Here is a 19,405-nt window from a genome sequence, read left to right on the forward strand (position 1 = left end):
TTGATATCGTTTCCAGCATGAACCTATTATACTTATTTATTCCTACCATTGTTACCATGAACTGTTGAAATGTATGCAATTTTCTTTGATTATTGTAACAGATCTACCATGCTACTATTGTATCTACTGTATATATAATTTTTATACTATTAAATAACTGACTGTTTTTTGTATCCGTGCAATGCTTTCATGTTATTTGCTCGGTTCTGCTGGATCACGTACCTGTCCAAATCCCACTGTTATTGTCACTCTCCTGGGGTGCATGCCTCATTTAAAGTCCCACCCTATTCCTTATTGTTCAAAATATCGGGGATGGAAGCGCTTGGCTCTATGCCTTGCGCCTCATTTAAAGTCCCACCCATTTAGTTTGATGCATCGTTAGAGTTAAATTTGGCTCTTTATGACAGGCTTTTAGGCTCATTCACACCATGCAGAGATCAGTTTTTCTGCATGCGCTCTGCAAGGGCATAACAAAAATCATTGTTCTCTATGTGCCCTGTTCACACCACAACACTGGTATTACGTGTGGATTTTTTCTGCGCAGGAATCTGCAACATGTATGCAGTTTTCTGCACTGAAAAAAAAAAAAACTGACATGACATCAACATTGGTGAGAATAGGGCACATAACTGATGCTTATGAAAACGGATGTCAGCGTGCATGAAAACTGATGTCAGCGTGCATGAAAACTGATGTCAGCGTGCATGAAAACTGATGTCAGCGTGCATGAAAACTGATGTCAGCGTGCATGAAAACTGATGTCAGCGTGCATGAAAACTGATGTCAGCGTGCATGAAAACTGATGTCAGCGTGCATGAAAACTGATGTCAGCGTGCATGAAAACTGATGTCAGCGTGCATTAAAACTGATGTCAGCGTGCATGAAAACTGATGTCAGCGTGCATGAAAACTGATGTCAGCGTGCATGAAAACTGATGTCAGCGTGCATGAAAACTGATGTCAGCGTGCATGAAAATGGATTTGAAGCTGTCGTCTCTGTGTGAAATCTGCACAGCTTCCCATCAGTTTTCATGCATGTAAGGTGTGAACGAGCCCAATGATGAACATGGAAAAGGCACATGATCAGCAGCTAAGAGCAGATTTGTTTTCGATAGAAAGCTTAATATTTTTGTATGCACAACATAAAACAAAAAAGCAACAAACATAATTGCAAAGGCCCTGATTTTCAGGCAGGGCTTGACAAATCCCAAGCGTCAGGTCGCCATGGCAACTAGAAATTACGTCCCAGCGTCCAGGTTCACATATCTGTGTACTTAAATCGCAATGTCATTCCAGTTTGTGTGATTTTAGTACTGGTGCGATTTTGGCTCTCTGCCCTCAATCCAGAATCGCATGTGTGGGAACCAAAGAGGCTCTTTTTACATCTGGGCATTTTGGGATTGCAAGAGAAGTGATTGCCGCACCACATTTTAGGAGCCCTTGAAAATAATGGCACCTGAACCTGCATTTTGCGATTGTAGAGCGTTTGAAATTGTGGGCAGAATCGCAGTGATTCTGCTGCAATCCCAAAATGCCCAGGTGTGACCGCGGCCTAATGGATCGGCGCTCCCCCATGACAGGTTTTTGTCATTCTTTCCAAACAGCCTATAACCCTGACGTAACGGCGTTACACTGGGGTTTTTGGATGGCCACTTTGCTGCAAGTGGGTTAGGGGGTGCAAATTACTTGCCTTGCCCCAGGTGCCAATAACCCGCACTAGGCTAAAAAAAAAACTGTTTAACTTTTCAAGCTGGCTCCTAGATTTAAAAGCAAATTTGTAAAGCCCTGATTTAAAAAAGCATTTTCTGACATTGTATAAAGAAAAGATAAACCGCTATGGGACCTGTATGTGTGCTCTTGAAAAGTCAGCAAGGAAAGGTTTAGTGCATAAGAACATGAGGTTATACCTCAATTCTAATTTATATAAGACTTTAGTGGTTGCTGTGATAACACCAAGGGGTGCTTCTAATTAAACTGAGCAGTTGCCGATAGTTCCCTAGATTCTGTGGAAGTCCCACTGAATCACAACACATCAAGCAGAGTTGGTCCTTGGCATCAGCATGCTACTAGGAGTTTTAGCAAAGCCAAATGCCAGATGGGGGAGAGAATGCACAGGTGCCATTACAAGTTTTGTTTATGTGAGTAATATTTTGAGGTCAATAAACTTTGTTTTGTACAGGGAGAATTGGAGATGATTTTGAGGAATTTCTGTATGTAGTAAAGGCAGCATTATCAAGCAGGGTATAGTGCCCTAAAAGGAGGGTTGTGTGCATTGGCTGGCATTCCACAATGACAGTGTGATGGAGGGCCTGGTTATAATGTCTATATGATGTGTTTATTGACTTACTATATGTTTGGGGGTCAAAATCCTGATGGTGAGAAAATCTCTTAAAATGTGTGTGGTGATCACAGGGTGACGCTGAATATTTAATGCTTTGATTTCTGTAGACACTTTAATGTACTTTTAAGAGCTTATAATCGCATATTATTGGAGCACATATGTTTGTGACATTTTAGTGCCATTTACATTTTTTTTCCTCCATTAATTTTGCACCACAAATGTTATAGCGATTTGTTTGATGTAAATGTTTTTTAGTTGAGAGATTTACAATATTTTTGGTGCATATATACTGTATGGTCATATTTTGATTTCATTACTATAAGTGGAATGCTACACTGTTTTATTATATAAAAAGGAGAGATTTTTTTTTTTTAAATAAAATAAAATGCTGAAAGGGGTTGTAAAGGTAAAAAAATAAAAAATTCCCCAAATAGCTTCCTTTACCTTAGTGCAGTCCTCCTTCACTTACCTCATCCTTCCATTTTGCTTTTAAATGTCCTTATTTCTTCTGAGAAATCCTCACTTCCTGTTCTTCTGTCTGTAACTCTACACAGTAATGCGAGGCTTTCTCCCTGGTGTGGATAAAGCCTCCTGTGGGGGGAGGGGGCGAGCAGGAGTGTCAGGACGCCCACTAACACACAGCTCCTTTCTATATCTGCAAAGTAGAGAGTGTCCTGACCCTCCTGCTCGCCCCCTCCCCCCTCAAGAGGCTTTCTCCACACCATGGAGAAAGTGTTGCATTACTGTGTGTAGTTACAGACAGAAGAACAGGAAGTGAGGATTTCTCAGAAGAAATAAGGACATTTAAAAGCAAAATGGAAGGATGAGGTAAGTGAAGGAGGACTGCACCAAGGTAAAGGAAGGTACTTAGGGAATTTTTTTTTTACCTTTACAACCCCTTGAACAAAATAAAACGCTTACTGCGATAACTTAATTTCATCATGTATGTACAAAAGCCCTAGAGAAGCACATTCAATCATATGTAGGCAGTAGATATATTATTGTCAACTGGAATGGGAAAGGAGGGCAGAGATCATTTTAAAGGGGAGAAGAAGAGTATCTTCTAAAGAAATCCCCACAATAGAATGAATATGTAAGCTGACAATGAAGGTGTTTTAGTTAGAGCAATGAGTAAAGCGAATTTTAAAAATGATATTGTGAAGTATGATATGTTGTACAAGATTAGATACTAAAGAAATACACTTACTGTCGTGGATGTAATACAACAGCTCTGACAGACTTTTTGTGGTTTGTCAATGTGACACGAGTCTTTCCAGCCACCATATCCCAAAGCCGAATGGTGGTATCGTGGCTTCCTGAAAAGGCAAAATTAAAAATGCAATTAGGAACCAAATAAAAATAAAAAGATTAATACTAAATTCAGTTTAAACGGTATATACACTTCCTAAAAAAAAAAAATTGAAAAAAAACCCAGTAAATCACATGACGAAGTAAAACAAAAAAACAAACAAACATGACCAAAAAAAAATAATCAGTAGTAGAGATAGTTTTAAATATACAGATACATTTGCATGCATATTTCCATTACTAACAAAAACGGTCCCTTTCCCACATCCCAGCAACAACATCTTATACGCAATCAGAGATTTAGACCCCTTTCACACCAAGGTGATTTTAATGCGTTTTAGCGCTAGAAATAGCATCTAAACAGCGCCTGAAAATCGCCTCCCATTCATTTCAGTGCATCTTTTCACACTGGGGCGGTGCGCCTGCAGGACGTTAGGAAAAGTTCTGCCAGCAGCATCCTTGGGGCAGTTTGGCAACGCTGTATACAGCACTCGCAAAACACACTGCCCACTGGACTGAACGGGCAGTGGTTCGGAAACGCCGCAACACGATTTTTAACCTCTTTTTGGTTTTAAAAATCGCCCCGCTAGCGGGCAAAAAGTGGTGCAAAAGCGCCGCTTAAAGAGCGGTAAAGCAGCCTTAGGAAAATGATCAAACAGCTCCTCAGAACTGCTGTGTGTTCAAAGCTCCAAAGCAGCCTGTGATGACCATAGAGGTGCTCAGCCATAAATGAACAGCCATACAGCATTTAATTCATGTCAGACTGTCAGCACTGCCCTAGGCAATGAACATCCGGCTTAAAAGATCCGGCACCTTTATTCATAAAGGAATACGTTTGCGTGTAAACTTTGATTAGATCCAGATAAAACCAGCAGACTCACTAAAGACAGCAGTGGAAAAAAGCAATAATAATATGGAATTTTCAGTACCTTATAGCAGCCACATTTTATGTTACCATAGTTTGATCAGCAAAAAGTAAAATCTGGTTGCTATGGGTTGCTGTATCTAGTATATCACTGAACCTCACTATTTCTTACTAAAGTCCACTGGATCGCTTGCATGAAAGCCATGCTGCAGAAAGCATAAAAACAACCCCTCCAAACCACTTCACGTCTGCCATACATTTAGGAACAGCAGAGTACGAACCATGTATTTGTGGAGCGCTGTATTTTAAGCCCGACTTCTCTCTTGTACATCTCATCTGTATGCTGTATCTATGTGACGTGTATATCAACACCTTCACCTCCCCTGTACTGCACATCAACCCCCTAATTCCAGCATCCCACTGTACATGACTTGTACATTAACCCCTTCATCACCTCTTTCCTCTGTATGACTTATACACTTTAATACCAGTATGTTTTTTTCATTTGTCGCAAAAAAAGAACACCTTAGGGCATGGGTGTCAAACTGGCGGCCCTCCAGCTGTTGCAAAACTAAAAGTCCCATCATCCCTCTGCCTGTGGGAGTCATGCTTGCAACGGTCAGCACTGCAATGCCTCGAGACTTGTAGTCATGCAACAGCTGGAGGACCGCCAGTTTGAAACCTGTGCCTTAGGGCTATGTACTTTGCAAAAAGAGGTCATGTTGGGGGTTTTTGAATGGTATTGACATTTTTATTTGACACAGTTCAGAAATTATGAAAACATTTTTTTTATATATTAATTATTTCCCCTTTATGCTGAAAACAAACAAAAAAAAAAAAAACAACTAGTGGTTAATACAACCAATAGTACCACCCAAAGAAAGCTATCTGTATCCAATTCAATTTGATGTCATTTCATGAGACAATGTTGCATGACAGAGCAATTGTCCAACTATTACAGTACTGAAAACAGATAATGAAATGGGTGGAACGCATTGGTACTCATGTGGTTAAAGAAAGGCGTAATATAATGAGAAGACCGAGAACTCTAACAAACCTATCCTGGTAACAGGAGCTACAAAAATATGTACAGCAGATGCAAAGACCAAACATGACGTGCCAGCAAACTTCACAGAGTAACACCTTCACAGGCGCACAGCACCAGAAACTACAGAGGCACTTGCACACAAATAAGCCATCAGCTTGAATTAACAATTTCTCTTACAAGAGTACATATTGTACGATGTATCTTTCATCAAGGTCAGCCTGCTTCCTTTATTTTATATCATTAGATTTGTGTTTCAGTAGAGGCATTAGCTTTGCCATAACCAATGGCAAAACTATGTGACTGTAATTTAGAAAGGCTATACTCAATCACTTTAGTAGGAAAACTCTTTCCTTACAACGGTTTTTCAAAAATGTGTTTTGTTTTTAGATATACATGAAAAAGATCAGCTGGGTTTAATGTATATGCACATGAAAGCAGACAGATATACATATTATATATGCATATACTGCTTTGCAATGCTATACAACAGTTGGGCTTACTGTTCCTTCTCATAATACAAGTCTTTGGAGTCCATATACGCAATGGTACTGAAAAACTATAAAGCCACATTGGTAAGCTTTACAAAATGTTCATAGCACACTGTTGGCTTTGGAACTGATACAACTTTGCGGGACAGGCGGACAAGTTAAACATCCGACTTACAAATGGCTCCTACTTACAAACGGAGGGAGACAACAGGAAGCAAGAGGAAATATACCCCTAGAAAGGGAAATTTTCTCCTGTAAGAATTATGGGAAAAAGGCGTCTCCACCAAGCCTATCACCAAGGCTCATTTTCACAACAACCCAAAATTTTCTAAATCCAATTGTCATTGGGACAGAAAGTGGTGTAAAATCTTCTGACCAGGGGCAGAGACAGAAAAACAAATGTTACAGGGGTGATAACCCTTCCCTATGCGATCTAAAAGATTTTTTGGGATAGAGCTGCACTTAATTTTTTTTTACCTGTTCCGACTTGCAAACAGATTCAACTTAAGAACACACCTACAGACCCTATCTTGTTTGTAACCCGGGGGCCGCCTAAACACTGTATAAAATACAAAACATGCACAATCGAGTATAATGAAGGTTCATCTATAACAAAATAAAAACGACTTTCAGCTACCACATGACTGCATAAAGAAAAATGAACATGTACAGACAAAAGTCAGACTACTGTGCCTCTGACTGATCCTAGCTTTTTCTCCTAGAAAGTTCTCAGTACAGCAACATGCTGCCTGTACCAGCAACTCTTCTACCCCGAGCGTCTCCCTCCTCTGAAGTTAGCTTCAAAACAAGTTTAACTTAGCCCCTTGCAAACAGATCTTTCTCCAATGCTGGTTAGACAGATGCTTTTTATAGTTAAACTATCCTATTCGATGTAATGATGAAGGCTAAGCAAGGCAGGGAATAGGCAAAACTCCTATAGGCCACAGCTGGAGAGAAAGTAGAACCACCTAGTGGTTATGTGCATTTGAAGAGCAAACGAAAAATGGATACCTTCCAGAACCAAGGGATAAGACCTAGAGAAGGAAAAGCAGAATGGCTGCTTTAGCCTGGAAATTGGCAAGTTGGCAATCTAGTTGTGGCATTAACAGGTAAGGGCGTGTCAGGGCCCAGGACAAGACCTGAGGGTTAAAGCCAGGGAGGACATGTCATAGCAAAACAGAAAGTCACAAAATCATTGTAGTATGGATCAGGCATAGCCTAAAAAGTCATGTGGAGGAAGGATGTCAGGAAGGAGACCTTGGCACCTAGACAATAAAAGGTTGGGGTAAACCATCCTAGTATGACAAAGGCAGAGGTTGGCAATAAAGGTTATTTGTGTACCTCCTGAAAAAGGGTAGAATAAAGAAATGTCAGTAGACTACTCCTTCAACTCCACAATGAGGGTGAACCACTAGCATGAGAAGTGCTTTTTAGCAGCTGTGGAGAGCTTAGCGTGGGAATGTTTACCACGGACAGTAGGACCCAAATTAGATAACAATTGCTTCTGAATAGATTCCGAATGGGTCTAATCAGTAAAAGTATGGGATACAATGTCTAAAAGAAATTGTGAACTCTGCTAATGGGTTCTGAACCCAGAAAAGAACTTATGGTGGAAATGTTCAAGATGACCGCCAATTTCAAATAGTTAAACATTATAATAATGATACCCATTAAGCTGTATAAAAAGACAATAAAGTTAGGGGAAAACACGAGAAGTGCAAGTCGCCCTACACCGTGCCCTATGAATCGCTTGTCACATAGTGCTGCAATATGTTTTGTAGGACACGGATGTAATCTATACTACAGAGCCATCAAGATATGAATACCAGGAAAAGGTATACAAGGTTACAGGTTCAATCATCACGGCACCGTGCTTGAAGCACATTATTTCTATTACATTGTAGTATTAACTACTAGCCGACCAGCCCACCGTCATTATAACGGGCGGCAGGTCGGCTCTCCTAGGCGAGAGCCCGTAGCTATACGTCCTCTCGTTTAGCCGCCACTAGGCGCTGCTCGCCCCCGACTCCCGTGCGTGTGCCCCGCGGGCGCTATCGCCGCCCGGGCACATGCGATCGCTCGGTACAGAGCAGGGAACGGGAGCTGTGTGTGTAAACACACAGCTCCCGGTCCTGTCAGCGGGGGAAATGCTGATCTTCCGTTCATACAATGTATGAACCGAGGATCAGTGTTTCCCCTAGTGAGGCCACCCCCCCCCCACAGCAAGAACACACAGAGGGAACATACTTAACCCCTTCCCCGCCCCCCTAGTGTTAACCCCTTCCCTGCCAGTGGCATTTTTATAGTAATCCAATGCATTTTTATAGCACTGATCGCTATAAAAATGCCAATGGCCCCAAAAATGTGTCAAAAGTGTCCGAAGTGTCCGCCATAATGTCGCAGTACCGAAAAAAAAAATCGCTGATCGCCGCCATTACTAGTAAAAAAAATATATTAAGAAAAATTACATAAAAATACCCCCTATTTTGTAAACGCTATAACTTTTGCGCAAACCAAACGCTTATTGCGATTTTTTTTACGAAAAATAGGTAGAAGAATACGTATCGGCCTAAACTGAGGAAAAAAAATGTTTTTTTATATATTTTTGGGGGATATTTATTACAGCAAAAGGTAAAAAATATTTTTTTTTTTCAAAATTGTCGCTCTATTTTTGTTTATAGCGCAAAAAATAAAAACCGCAGAGGTGACCAAATACCATCAAAAGAAAGCTCTATTTGTGGGGGAAAAAAGGACGCCAATTTTGTTTGGGAGCCACGTCGCACGACCGCGCAATTGTCAGTTAAAGCGACGCAGTCCAGAATCACAAAAAGTACTCTGGTCTTTGGGCAGCAATATGGTCCAGGGGGTAAGTGGTTAATGAAATAGTTCAACTTGCCATAATACAGAATCTGTGGGAGCCCTAGGCATGTCAGTTGCCACGCTGCCTGCCACCAGATGCGGAATGTCAGTTGCCACGCTGCCTGCCACCAGATGCGGAATGTCAGTTGCCACGCTGCCTGCCACCAGATGCGGAATGTCAGTTGCCACGCTGCCTGCCACCAGATGCGGAATGTCAGTTGCCACGCTGCCTGCCACCAGATGCGGAATGTCAGTTGCCACGCTGCCTGCCACCAGATGCGGAATGTCAGTTGCCACCAGATGCGGACTGATACTTTTTCTAATGCTGCCTGCTACCAGATGTGAATTGTCACTTGCCATGCTGCCTGCCACCAGATGCGGAATGTCACTTGCCACGTCGCCGGCCACCAGATGTGTATTGTCACTTCCAGAAGATATGGATTGTCACTTGCAACGTTGCCTGCCACCAGATGTGGAATGTCACTTGTCATGATGCCTGCCACCAGATGTGAATTGTCACTGCATTGGTGTCAGCACTGGTCCATTTAGCACAGAGGCAGGACTCTGCAGTGGTGGGTTCTGAGTGAAAGCAGGAGAGCGGTGAGAAATTACGTCATCTCTATGCTCCCAGCCACACCTACGACATTGAGGCTGACGGAACAATGGCTGTGAAGGAGGAAGAGCGGTGATGCGGTAGGGGAGAGAGATGTCATCTCTGCTTGCCCAACCGCCCGCTTCTCATATGCTGGTCCCCCGCCTGTCTCATGCCACCGGACTGGCGCTTTTATGCCGGCCACCCACAGAAAGGCCTCAGCCTGGTGGTTGACGAGTCCTGATCCAGAGTAATGCTTTCCCAAAAAGTTCAGAAACAGCGAGGCAAGGTTCAAAATGTGGCTTCATAAGTTAGATTTAAAATTTGACTCTTCCTTGGTGGCTACTCAATAGATGGACAGACTGCAAATAACAGCTAAATCCCCCATTCAAACCTCTGCTGCCTGACAAGTGTTCTCTGCTTGGGTGACCTTCGAAAGCTGCCTACTTTGTACTGCCTAAAGGCAGGTAAGTATTGTTTTCAGATGCTACTTCACTTGTTGATCTACTCTGGTTGTGCTACTGAATTCCTTCTGATAAGTACCTGGTAGTTCTTGTATGCTGGCATGAGTCACTGCCACACTGAAAAGTCATATTTTAAAGAATTATGGATTGCATTTGTGATGTTACTTGGTTAGAAATAGTCAAGTCAAAGTAAGTATCACAAAGAAATATACAAATATAAGAAACTAAAGGTGACCTTTCCAGACTACCCATTACTTATTTTTTTTTTTTTTTAACCCCCCCCCCCCCCCCTTTTTGTTTTATTATATCCACATACAGAAAGAACAAATTCCATAAATGCTGACATGATTACATTTAAAAGTATATTTTGCAACCCCTCCGTGAATCCTCTTCCTTCACTTCCTCGTCAACCGTCTGATTTTTCTCTGCCTTTCTCCCAATTCCCCCCATCTTATTCTCTGACGGCCTCCACGTATCTCATTGTTTTCTTGAACAACTTTCAGTCTTTCCATCTATTTATCATTCCTTCCATTCGCTCCTCTCCCCTTGCTAGCCAATCCTTTATTGTGGGGGTTTCTATTGCTTGCCAATGTCTTGGTTTCCGACTTTTGGCTGCATTGATCAGATGAGGGATCAGAGATTCTTTATATCGTTTTATTGAACTTTCTGTCCCGTGAAACAGGCACGTCCACGGATCTTCTGGTATTTCTCTATTAGTAATTTCGTAATTACTTTTGTTAGCTGTAAAATCTCTCTCCAGTAGCTTTTTATTTTTGGACAATCCAACCAAATGTATGCCATTGTTCCCAAAACTTTACATCGCCTCCAACAGTGTGGCGATTTCCCTACTTGATATTTACTTATTTTGTCTGGGTTTATATACCACCGTGTAAGGCATTTGTAGTTCATCTCAGCTGCGTTGGTGTCTACTGCAGAGCTATGCACCAGTCTCAATATTTTTTCTAATTTTTGTTTCCTTGTGCTCAATTCTTTTTCCCATTTTTTTATGTATGGCGGGACCTCAAGTTCTTCCGTCTCCATCAGACTATTATAAATCCGTGATATACCATTTTTTGTGTTTGTTGCCATACTCAAGCTCTCAAGAGGCCTTAAGTCTTCCGCTGATCTTAATGGTTGTGGCAACGTTGTGACAAAGTGCTTCAACTGGAGGTTTTTTCCCTAAGGATGGTGTTAATCCTATTTCCAAATATTTAAATTCTGTCTTCCATGTGAATTTAAATTTTTGCTGTAAGCAACGTTCTTCCTGTTTATTTACGTTTAAAATTTCCGATTTAGAGAGGTTTATATTTAAGTTTGTTAATTCTCCGTAATGTTTCATTGTAATCCTAGGGTTAGAGATATAGAATAGTACATCATCAGCGTAAGCTGCTATTTTATGTTCCTCCCCTCCTATCTTAATCCCTCCTATGTCAGATATGTTCCTTATTGGTGCCAGGAGGGGTTCTAGTGATAGTACAAACAGCAGGGGAGATATGGGGCACCCTGTCTCGTTCTATTAAACATTTTGAAAGGGTGGGGGGATAGATTTCCATTGACCTTCACGTTTGCAGCATGGTGCTTATATAATACTTTGATCCATTGGACTATGCTTGGGCCCAGCCCCATAGCTTCCAGGGTACTTGAAAGAAAATCCCCAGTCCACCCTGTCAAATGCTTTTTCTGCATCAATCGACAGGTGTAGACCTGGGGTATTTTCCTCTCTGATTTTCTGAAGCTAGAGCAATGTTCTGACTCCATTGTCTCTCCCTTCTCAACCAGGGATGAGCCACACTTGGTCCGCTCGTGCCAAGTCGGTCATCAGGTCCTTCATCCTGGTAGCCAATACTTTTGCAAATAATTTCATGTCAGTGTTCAATAGGGATATTGGTCTCTAAATTGAACATAAGGTATCATATTTTCCCTTCTTTGGAATGATTGTGATTTTGGGGGATATTTATTATAGCAAAAAGTAAAAAATATTGATTTTTTTTTCAAAATTGTCGCTCTATTTTTGTTTATAGTGCAAAAAATAAAAACCGCAGAGGTGATCAAATACCACCAAAAGAAAGCTCTATTTGTGGGGAAAAAAGGACGCCAATTTTGTTTGGGAGCCACGTCGCACGACCGCGCAATTATCAGTTAAAGCGACGCAGTGCCGAATCGCAAAAAGGGGCCTGGTCCTTTACCTGCATTTTGGTCTGGGGCTTAAGTGGTTAAGGTAATCTGGCACTTTAAGAACTCTTATCTTTTCCAGTCTTGTTGACCCTTTTGTTTTATTGAGCATAATGACCCTTAATCATTTTGGAACACTTTCGCTATTTCTGTTGTTGAAATTACCATCTCTCCCAATTCTAGTCTGTATTTTTTCTATATAGTTTAATGTTTTTTTTCTTCAATATTTTCGCCAGGTGTTTCCCCGCTTTGTTTCTCCATACATATCTCTCTTTGCGATCAGACTACCCATTATAACTCCAATGCATAAGAATCTTCTCTTTACCAAATAAAACAAAGGTTTTTGCCATGACTTACCTGTGATGATCTGTGGTTCTGCTGCCTGACACCTTACTGTTGCAACAGCATTTGTGTGTCCAACAAGGGTGTGAACCCCAGCTTTTGTTCTTATGTCCCATATCTGTCCAATGAAAGAAAAAATAGTAAGTTCATAATGTGCAGCGAGACAATAAAAGACATATCTGCAGTAACCACAAAGTTTTCATGTAATACAAAAGATAAACAACCACTACTTACACGAGCAGTTGAGTCTCTGCTACAAGTCACAAGCACATCAATGGTTGGATGCAAATCTAAACCATACACTGCACTCAGATGACCGTGGTAATGCCTTATGACCTAATATGAACAAAATACAATACATGTTAATATATAAAATGCATGCAATTGTAAAGATCTGTAGGGTAAATTGTTTATTATATTAAAGCAGGTTTTCAAGTTACAAAAACAAAGGGTACAGCCAACATGTCACAGTAACCTATCGTACATAGCAGGGTAGTAGGGCCCCAATTTTACACAAGCATGCCATCTGTCCATTTTGCAGGCCATCTGTTTGATTGCCAATTTACCCCATACAAGGCGGCAAAAACACAATATAATTTGTATTGTTTTTCACATAAAAATGTTTACATTACTTTACAGAATCATTTGCCATTCATATCTTAAAAATACAAAACATTCTCAGATACAATAATACATGTATAGGTACATAGAAGGATCCAGCCTCTAAACATGTGCCTAAAAATAGATCTATCTACACCCCAGCACATGCTCTTTATTTTCCGAGGGCCTCTAGGAGACCGAGGGGAACAGAAAAGAAGAGGTCCCGAGCAAAGGACCCACCCCCCCTCTGGATATGCCGCTGAGCATGTGCACTCAACTTCTTTGGTCAACCACGGCAAGGCCTGTTCTGAGTGGAACAAGTCCTGTTAAAGAGAAAGTAAACCCTGGTGGGTTTTACTTCCTCTTTATTTCCCTGCAAAGGTATTGCATATTAGCCCATTTTGTGTCAATTACCGGAAACTGAAGCCTGCAACGTTATCGCTGTCCCCTCCGGCACAAGCGTCACCCCCTTTCCTTCCGGGGCTGCGAAACTCCAGCTCTGTGGCTGGCTGGAGTCGTGTGACGTCACTTCCGTGCATACGCATGGGAGCCGCCAGTCACGGCATGATTCCTTTAGAAAGGGCACGATCGTGCCCTTTCTAAAGCATGCATGCGCCGATTAGATTACACACTCGTACATTACATTATCTCCTAAACCGTGAAGGTTTAGGAGATAATTTACAGCTCCACCAAGGGGACACAGCCATCACAATTTTTCTCGATGCATGCTCGCAGGGAGCGTGCAAAGGGAAGGACGTCTATTGACAGCAACTCACCAATTAAGGCTCCTGCTGTAGCAGTCATTCGGCTATAGTGTGGGCGCAAACTGGTTTAAGGCTTGCCATTGTGGGAAACGCTAGATGGTGTGCTGCTATTTACAGTATGTATGGTTGATGCATCTCCTCGCATAGAAAAATAACTGTCTTACCCAGTTTCACGTTTCAATCTATAACAAGTTCATCTATCAGTTCAAACATGAAGAGACACCACAATTAATCACAATTTCGCTTTTCTGCTGTGCTTAAATGACATGAAAGCCAAGAGCTCTACACCTCAAAAACATGCAATATTGCCCTATATTAAATTATAGTAATTACTGCCTCACTTCATGATTGATTCAATAAAAACAAATGTTTAAAAATAAATTTCTCTTAAATAATTGACAAAACAGAGAAAGGAATATTGAGTTGTCTTGTCTTGATACACAGAAGCTAGGAACTTCTAGAATAATATTCGCATGATGTCCTATCATTGATATCAACCAAATGGTATGGTTCACGAGAATATCATGACAACCAATCATAGAGGTCACACGGGTTTGCTTACAAAACCGCTAGATTCAGCTGTCACTATGCATCACAAGTCAGCAGCTACAAATACTGGATACTTACCTGTCCAAGGCGCCCGCGATGTCGGCACCCAAGGCCGACCCATCGCTCGGTCCTCGGATGCTGCCGCCTCTATCTCCAGTAAGGGAATCAGAAGGGAAGCCTTACGGCTTAACTTTGTGGTTCCCTACGTCGCTTGCGCAATCCGCATGGTCCCTACTGTCCTCTGGGACCCGTGTGTCCCGGAAGACAGCGGGGGGGGTGACGTAGACCACCTGCAGATTCTGCGAGTGGGTGCAAGTATCTGTATTATACAGGTATGTGCACCCCTCTGAAAGGTGCCAAATGTTACACCGGAGAGGGGGAGGGTTCCGAAAAATGGAGGTTCCGTTTTTGTGTGGACCTCCGATTTAATGTCAAGTCAACCGATTAATACAGACACCACTTTCCTTTTGTATAGTCACATTTTCTGTAAATTTTCCCCCTCCCCGTGACACCCTAATAAGACAGAAAGGCATTGTCAGCAGCTCCAACTCCTACAACCTCTATTAAATAAATTTGTTTTTCTCTTTTTGTGTTACTATTGAAAATATGTGTCCCGACCTTTTCGATCCAATACAAAAATTAACTTTACTTGTGACAACTAAATATATATATATATTACACATACATACACACACATTATATATAAACACACCTTATTGTATTCCAGATCCCAGCATTTCACCTGCTTGTCCTCACCACAAGAAAACAAATATGGACTCCTGTTGCTTACAATCACTCCCCGGACAGTGCTTATGTGTCCAGTCAAGGACAGCTTTAATTTACCGCTTGCCAGATCCCAGATCTCAAGAAAAGACAGAAGAGACATTAGGCTATATGCAGCACATTCTTAATATTTTATGATAAAAAATACTTTCCGTAAACAAAGAATCTTATTAAAACTATGGCTTGAAGCTCACTTTAGAATTATTCAATGTGCTAACAATATATTTCCCCCGGGACTTCTATTACTGGACGGAGTTGTGCTGTTCAATTCAGGCACAGAAAGCAATGCAAACTTCAAGTAGAAAAAAAAAAATAAAGAAATAGTTTGGTCATATGTCTTATGTTTAAAATTTCAATTCATGATTGATAAAAAATATATTACGGTGGAAATGTCACATTTCTAAAGTGCCCTGTATCACGAGGCTAGATTTCTTAAGATTTGTTATTTCTCTCTGCTAGAAGAAAGTCAGAAACTGGAATTCCAAAACTATACTTTAGAGCCAGGACACTTTATCCTTGTTTTAACATGTGCAGCAACCTGGAGTCGTGAAAGTCAAGTTTGGAAGACCAAACACTTTATTACATGAAGCTGTACAATGCTCTATGTCCTTTTCTGTTCTGAATGATAATCTTTATGATGTAGGAAAATGCAGAGATTCAGTCTGCAAGCCAAGGTAGACATATGCATCAGAACGTGTGACATGACCTTTTTGGAACCAGCCTTGACAATGCAATATACAACTTTTAGAACGATTCTGCAAGGTTTTTCATTGTTCCCCTCCTGAGGTTATATATACATTTATCGTACATAACGGGACACAGAGCAACCATAATAATGACCATAACGGTTTAGGTGAACCTTATGATGTGAATGGACACTGGCAGACAGTCAAAAAGGAAGTCCTCCCCTATATAACCCCTTCTACACAGGAAGTACCTCAGTTTTTTCGCCAGTGACTTTAAGGCGGTGGTCACTGATGCGATACATGTGCTCTTCGAGCATTCCTGGAGGTCTGGGAAGGTTCTACTGAGAATCAAGGACTTAAAAATCGGATCCAATCAAAAAAGCTGTCAGCCAAAATGGATGGTACCCAACCCTTATGGGAAGGAGAGAAGATTCCTTGAGGTTTGCCTGTAATGCAGCCTTACGGCGCTGGACCCTGTGTAATGGAGCCCTGTGCAGTGTTTGTTCTGACCAAGGCGCTTTCCTGCAGGGTGCTATACAGGTCCAGGGGAGTGGACCCCCTCCTGTTATGCTCAGAGTCCTGCAGCAGGAGCTGCAAGTTTCCTTTTTTTTTTTGCAGTTTCTAAAAAACTTGAACTGCATACATGTTTTTTTTTTTTTTGCATTAAATTGCATAAATATGTGCTTATTACATTAAACTGTATATATATGCATTTATTTCCATTATACTGCATACATAAATGCATAAACAGCAAGAATACTTGTATACCTGCATGTTTGCATACCTAGGTACCTGCATACTTACAGGGTTGTATAGCGGTAGACCAACATTGTCTAGGCCTGCATACTTGTGGAATGGCGTATGAGTTTCTCTGAACGGCAAGACGCCACCAGAACCATTGATCTATGAGTAATATTTCATCAACAGACACTTCTCGGGAGAAACCCTGGAGTACTGATATACTGTTTGTTTAATCTTTTAAACAGGATTTATTTTTGTCTTTTTATGTGTAATAAATTACATTTTTATCTAAACAATTGTATGTTCCTATATGAGTACTGAGACAGTCCACCACAAAAAGTGTGGGTTTGAGCTTGTGTTTGGGGAGTCTCAGCAAACAGCCTTATGCTCTTACCTCCCCCTGTTCTCCTGGAGTGTCAAAGTTTCCGGCTCTTTCACGCAAGGAGCAGTTCTTGGTCTCACATCATGATAAGGTGATGTTGCGTCCTTATTCATTTTTTGCCTTTTTGAGTGATGTCTAGTTTTCACTTGAATCAAGACAATGTCTTGCCTTTTTTTCTGATCCTCAGTTGGCAGGAGCAAGATCACTGCATACTCGAGGTATTTCAGGCAGTCAGAATTACTTGGTCAGGTCAGGAATCCTGGTTTGTGCTGACGGTAGAGCCCAGGATGTGCAGGAGGCATCCAAGTTAACTATTTTCATTGGATTTATCAGTTAATTATTCAAGCCTATGGCTTGAAAGGGCAAAGTTCCCACCCTTTTTTGTGGTAAGACTGCTTGCTACCAGGTGTGTAGGGGCATCTTGGGCCATCCGCCATCAGGTGTCAGTGGCTCAAGATTTTAAGGTCATTACATGGTCTTTTGTTTATACATTCACAGAATTTTACCAGATAAATATTCAAGCTAGAAAAGAGTAAATGGATGACAGTCAGGAAGGGTAGAGGGGAAAGTGCCAGGGAGGACGATCCTGGGCTGGAACATCCCAATAAGTAGGCCTGTTGAGTGACATTGGTGAAACCAGTCAGGGACCAGCACTGCTGGAGCTGAGGGACTCCCCTAGCTGCCAGAGGAAGAACTCCTCCACTGAGAGTGGGGGGAAAGGAAAGACAGATTCTAGTGGTAGGGGACTCTTAGAAGGACAGAGAGGGCAATCTGTAACAAAGACCTGAAGCGCCAAACTGTAAGTTGTCTACCAGGCGCTCGGGTTCGGCACATCACGGATCTGGTGCACAGATTACTGTGAGGGGCTGCGGAAGACCCGGCTGACATTGTGCACGTTGGCACCAATGAAAGTCAAAGGAAGATGGAGAGGTCGAGATGGTCAGCGCGGAACATATTCCAGAGGGTAGTATTGGGGGCATTAGTGGTAGGTTGACTAAAGCACATAAATCCAAGGTTAGTATAGTAACAAGTCATATTTGAAACCTTGGAACACCCAAGAAGACAGTATGCCGGTCTAAACTACGTGGCATGTTCACCAATGGATAAGATGGGAGAACTAGAGATACTGTTGTACGAGGAGGATTTCGATTTTGTGGGATTTTCAGAGACTTAGTTCAACAGCTCTCATGATTGGCTGGCAACCATTCAAGGGTATTCCCTTTATCACAGGACTAGAGAGGGTAAAAAAGGGGGAGGGGTATGCCTGTATATCAAGAATAATGTACAAGTGAATGTGAGAGATTAAATCACTAAGGGAGCTAGGGAGGAGGTGAAATCCTCATGGGTAGATCTCCAAAGGGATGAAACCAAGGGGTTAGTAATACTGGAAGTATGCCATTGGCCACCTAACCTGGGGGGAGGAGGGGGAGACGGACCTCATATCACAATTTGGATTGGCGGCAAGGATGGGAAGTGTCATCATAATGGGGGATTTTAACTATCCAGACATAGATTGGGCGTAAGGAACTGCACATTCGTCTAAAGCTCGCCAGTTCATAAATATCTTGCAGGACAATTTCATGGGTCAGATGGTAGACGCGCCAACTAGAAACAAAGTGTTACTAGACCTACTGATTACCAGCAATACAGACCTGATCATGGATGTGGAAATACGGGGCAATTTAAGAAACAGCGATCACAGGTCAATTAGCTTCAGTATAAATCACACAAATATGAAACATAAGGGGATTACAAAGACACTCAATTTCAAGACAGCCAACTTCCCTAAACTGCGAACCTTGCTAGAAGATATAAATTGGGATCAAATCTTAGGAACAAAGAACACACCCAAAAACGTAATTTTTAACATTAGATTGAGGCTCATTTTGTCAAGGGGAATCGGGTGTTTTTTTTTAAATCGAAGCAGTACTTACCGTTTTAGGGATAGATCTTCTCCGCCGCTTCCGGGTATGGGCTGCGGGACTAGGCGTCCCTATTTGATTGACAGGCTTCCTACAGGCTTCAGACAGTCGCATACATCGCGTCACGATTTTCCGAAAGTAGCCGAACGTCGGTGCGCAGGCGCCGTATAGAGCCGCACCGACGTTCGGCTTCTCGTGACGCGATGTATGTGACCGTCGGAAGCCTGTCAATCAAATAGGAACGCCCAGTCCCGAAGACCATACCCGGAAGCAGCGGAGAAGATCTCTCTCTAAAACGGTAAGTACTGCTTCGATTTAAAAAAAAAAACACCCGATTCCCCTTGACAAAATGAGCCTCAGTCTAATGTTAAAAATAGTTTTTCGGGTGAACTCCCGCTTTAAGCTGTCAGATTGGATGGAGAGCATCTATGAACAGCAATTTTCAAGTCTTGCCACAGATTCCCAATTGGATTTAGGTCTGTCTGGACTTTGACTGGACC

The 19,405-nt window shown here is 41.8% G+C and overlaps 1 protein-coding gene across 1 annotated transcript in view; it reads right to left on the minus strand.

Annotated features, from left to right (window-relative positions):
• Positions 1–19,405, minus strand: part of PLRG1 (pleiotropic regulator 1) — a 68,394-nt gene that overhangs the window by 6,699 nt on the left and 42,290 nt on the right. The window contains exons 9-12 of the mRNA XM_040331991.1: positions 15,104–15,253; positions 12,713–12,814; positions 12,494–12,596; positions 3,548–3,656 (exon numbers count right to left, since the gene is read on the minus strand). Of these exons, the coding sequence (XP_040187925.1) occupies positions 3,548–3,656; positions 12,494–12,596; positions 12,713–12,814; positions 15,104–15,253 (464 nt within the window). The remainder of the gene's footprint in view (positions 1–3,547; positions 3,657–12,493; positions 12,597–12,712; positions 12,815–15,103; positions 15,254–19,405) is intronic.

The sequence above is a fragment of the Rana temporaria genome, chromosome 1 (genome assembly GCF_905171775.1).
Source record: "Rana temporaria chromosome 1, aRanTem1.1, whole genome shotgun sequence".
Classification (NCBI taxonomy): Eukaryota; Metazoa; Chordata; class Amphibia; order Anura; family Ranidae; genus Rana; species Rana temporaria.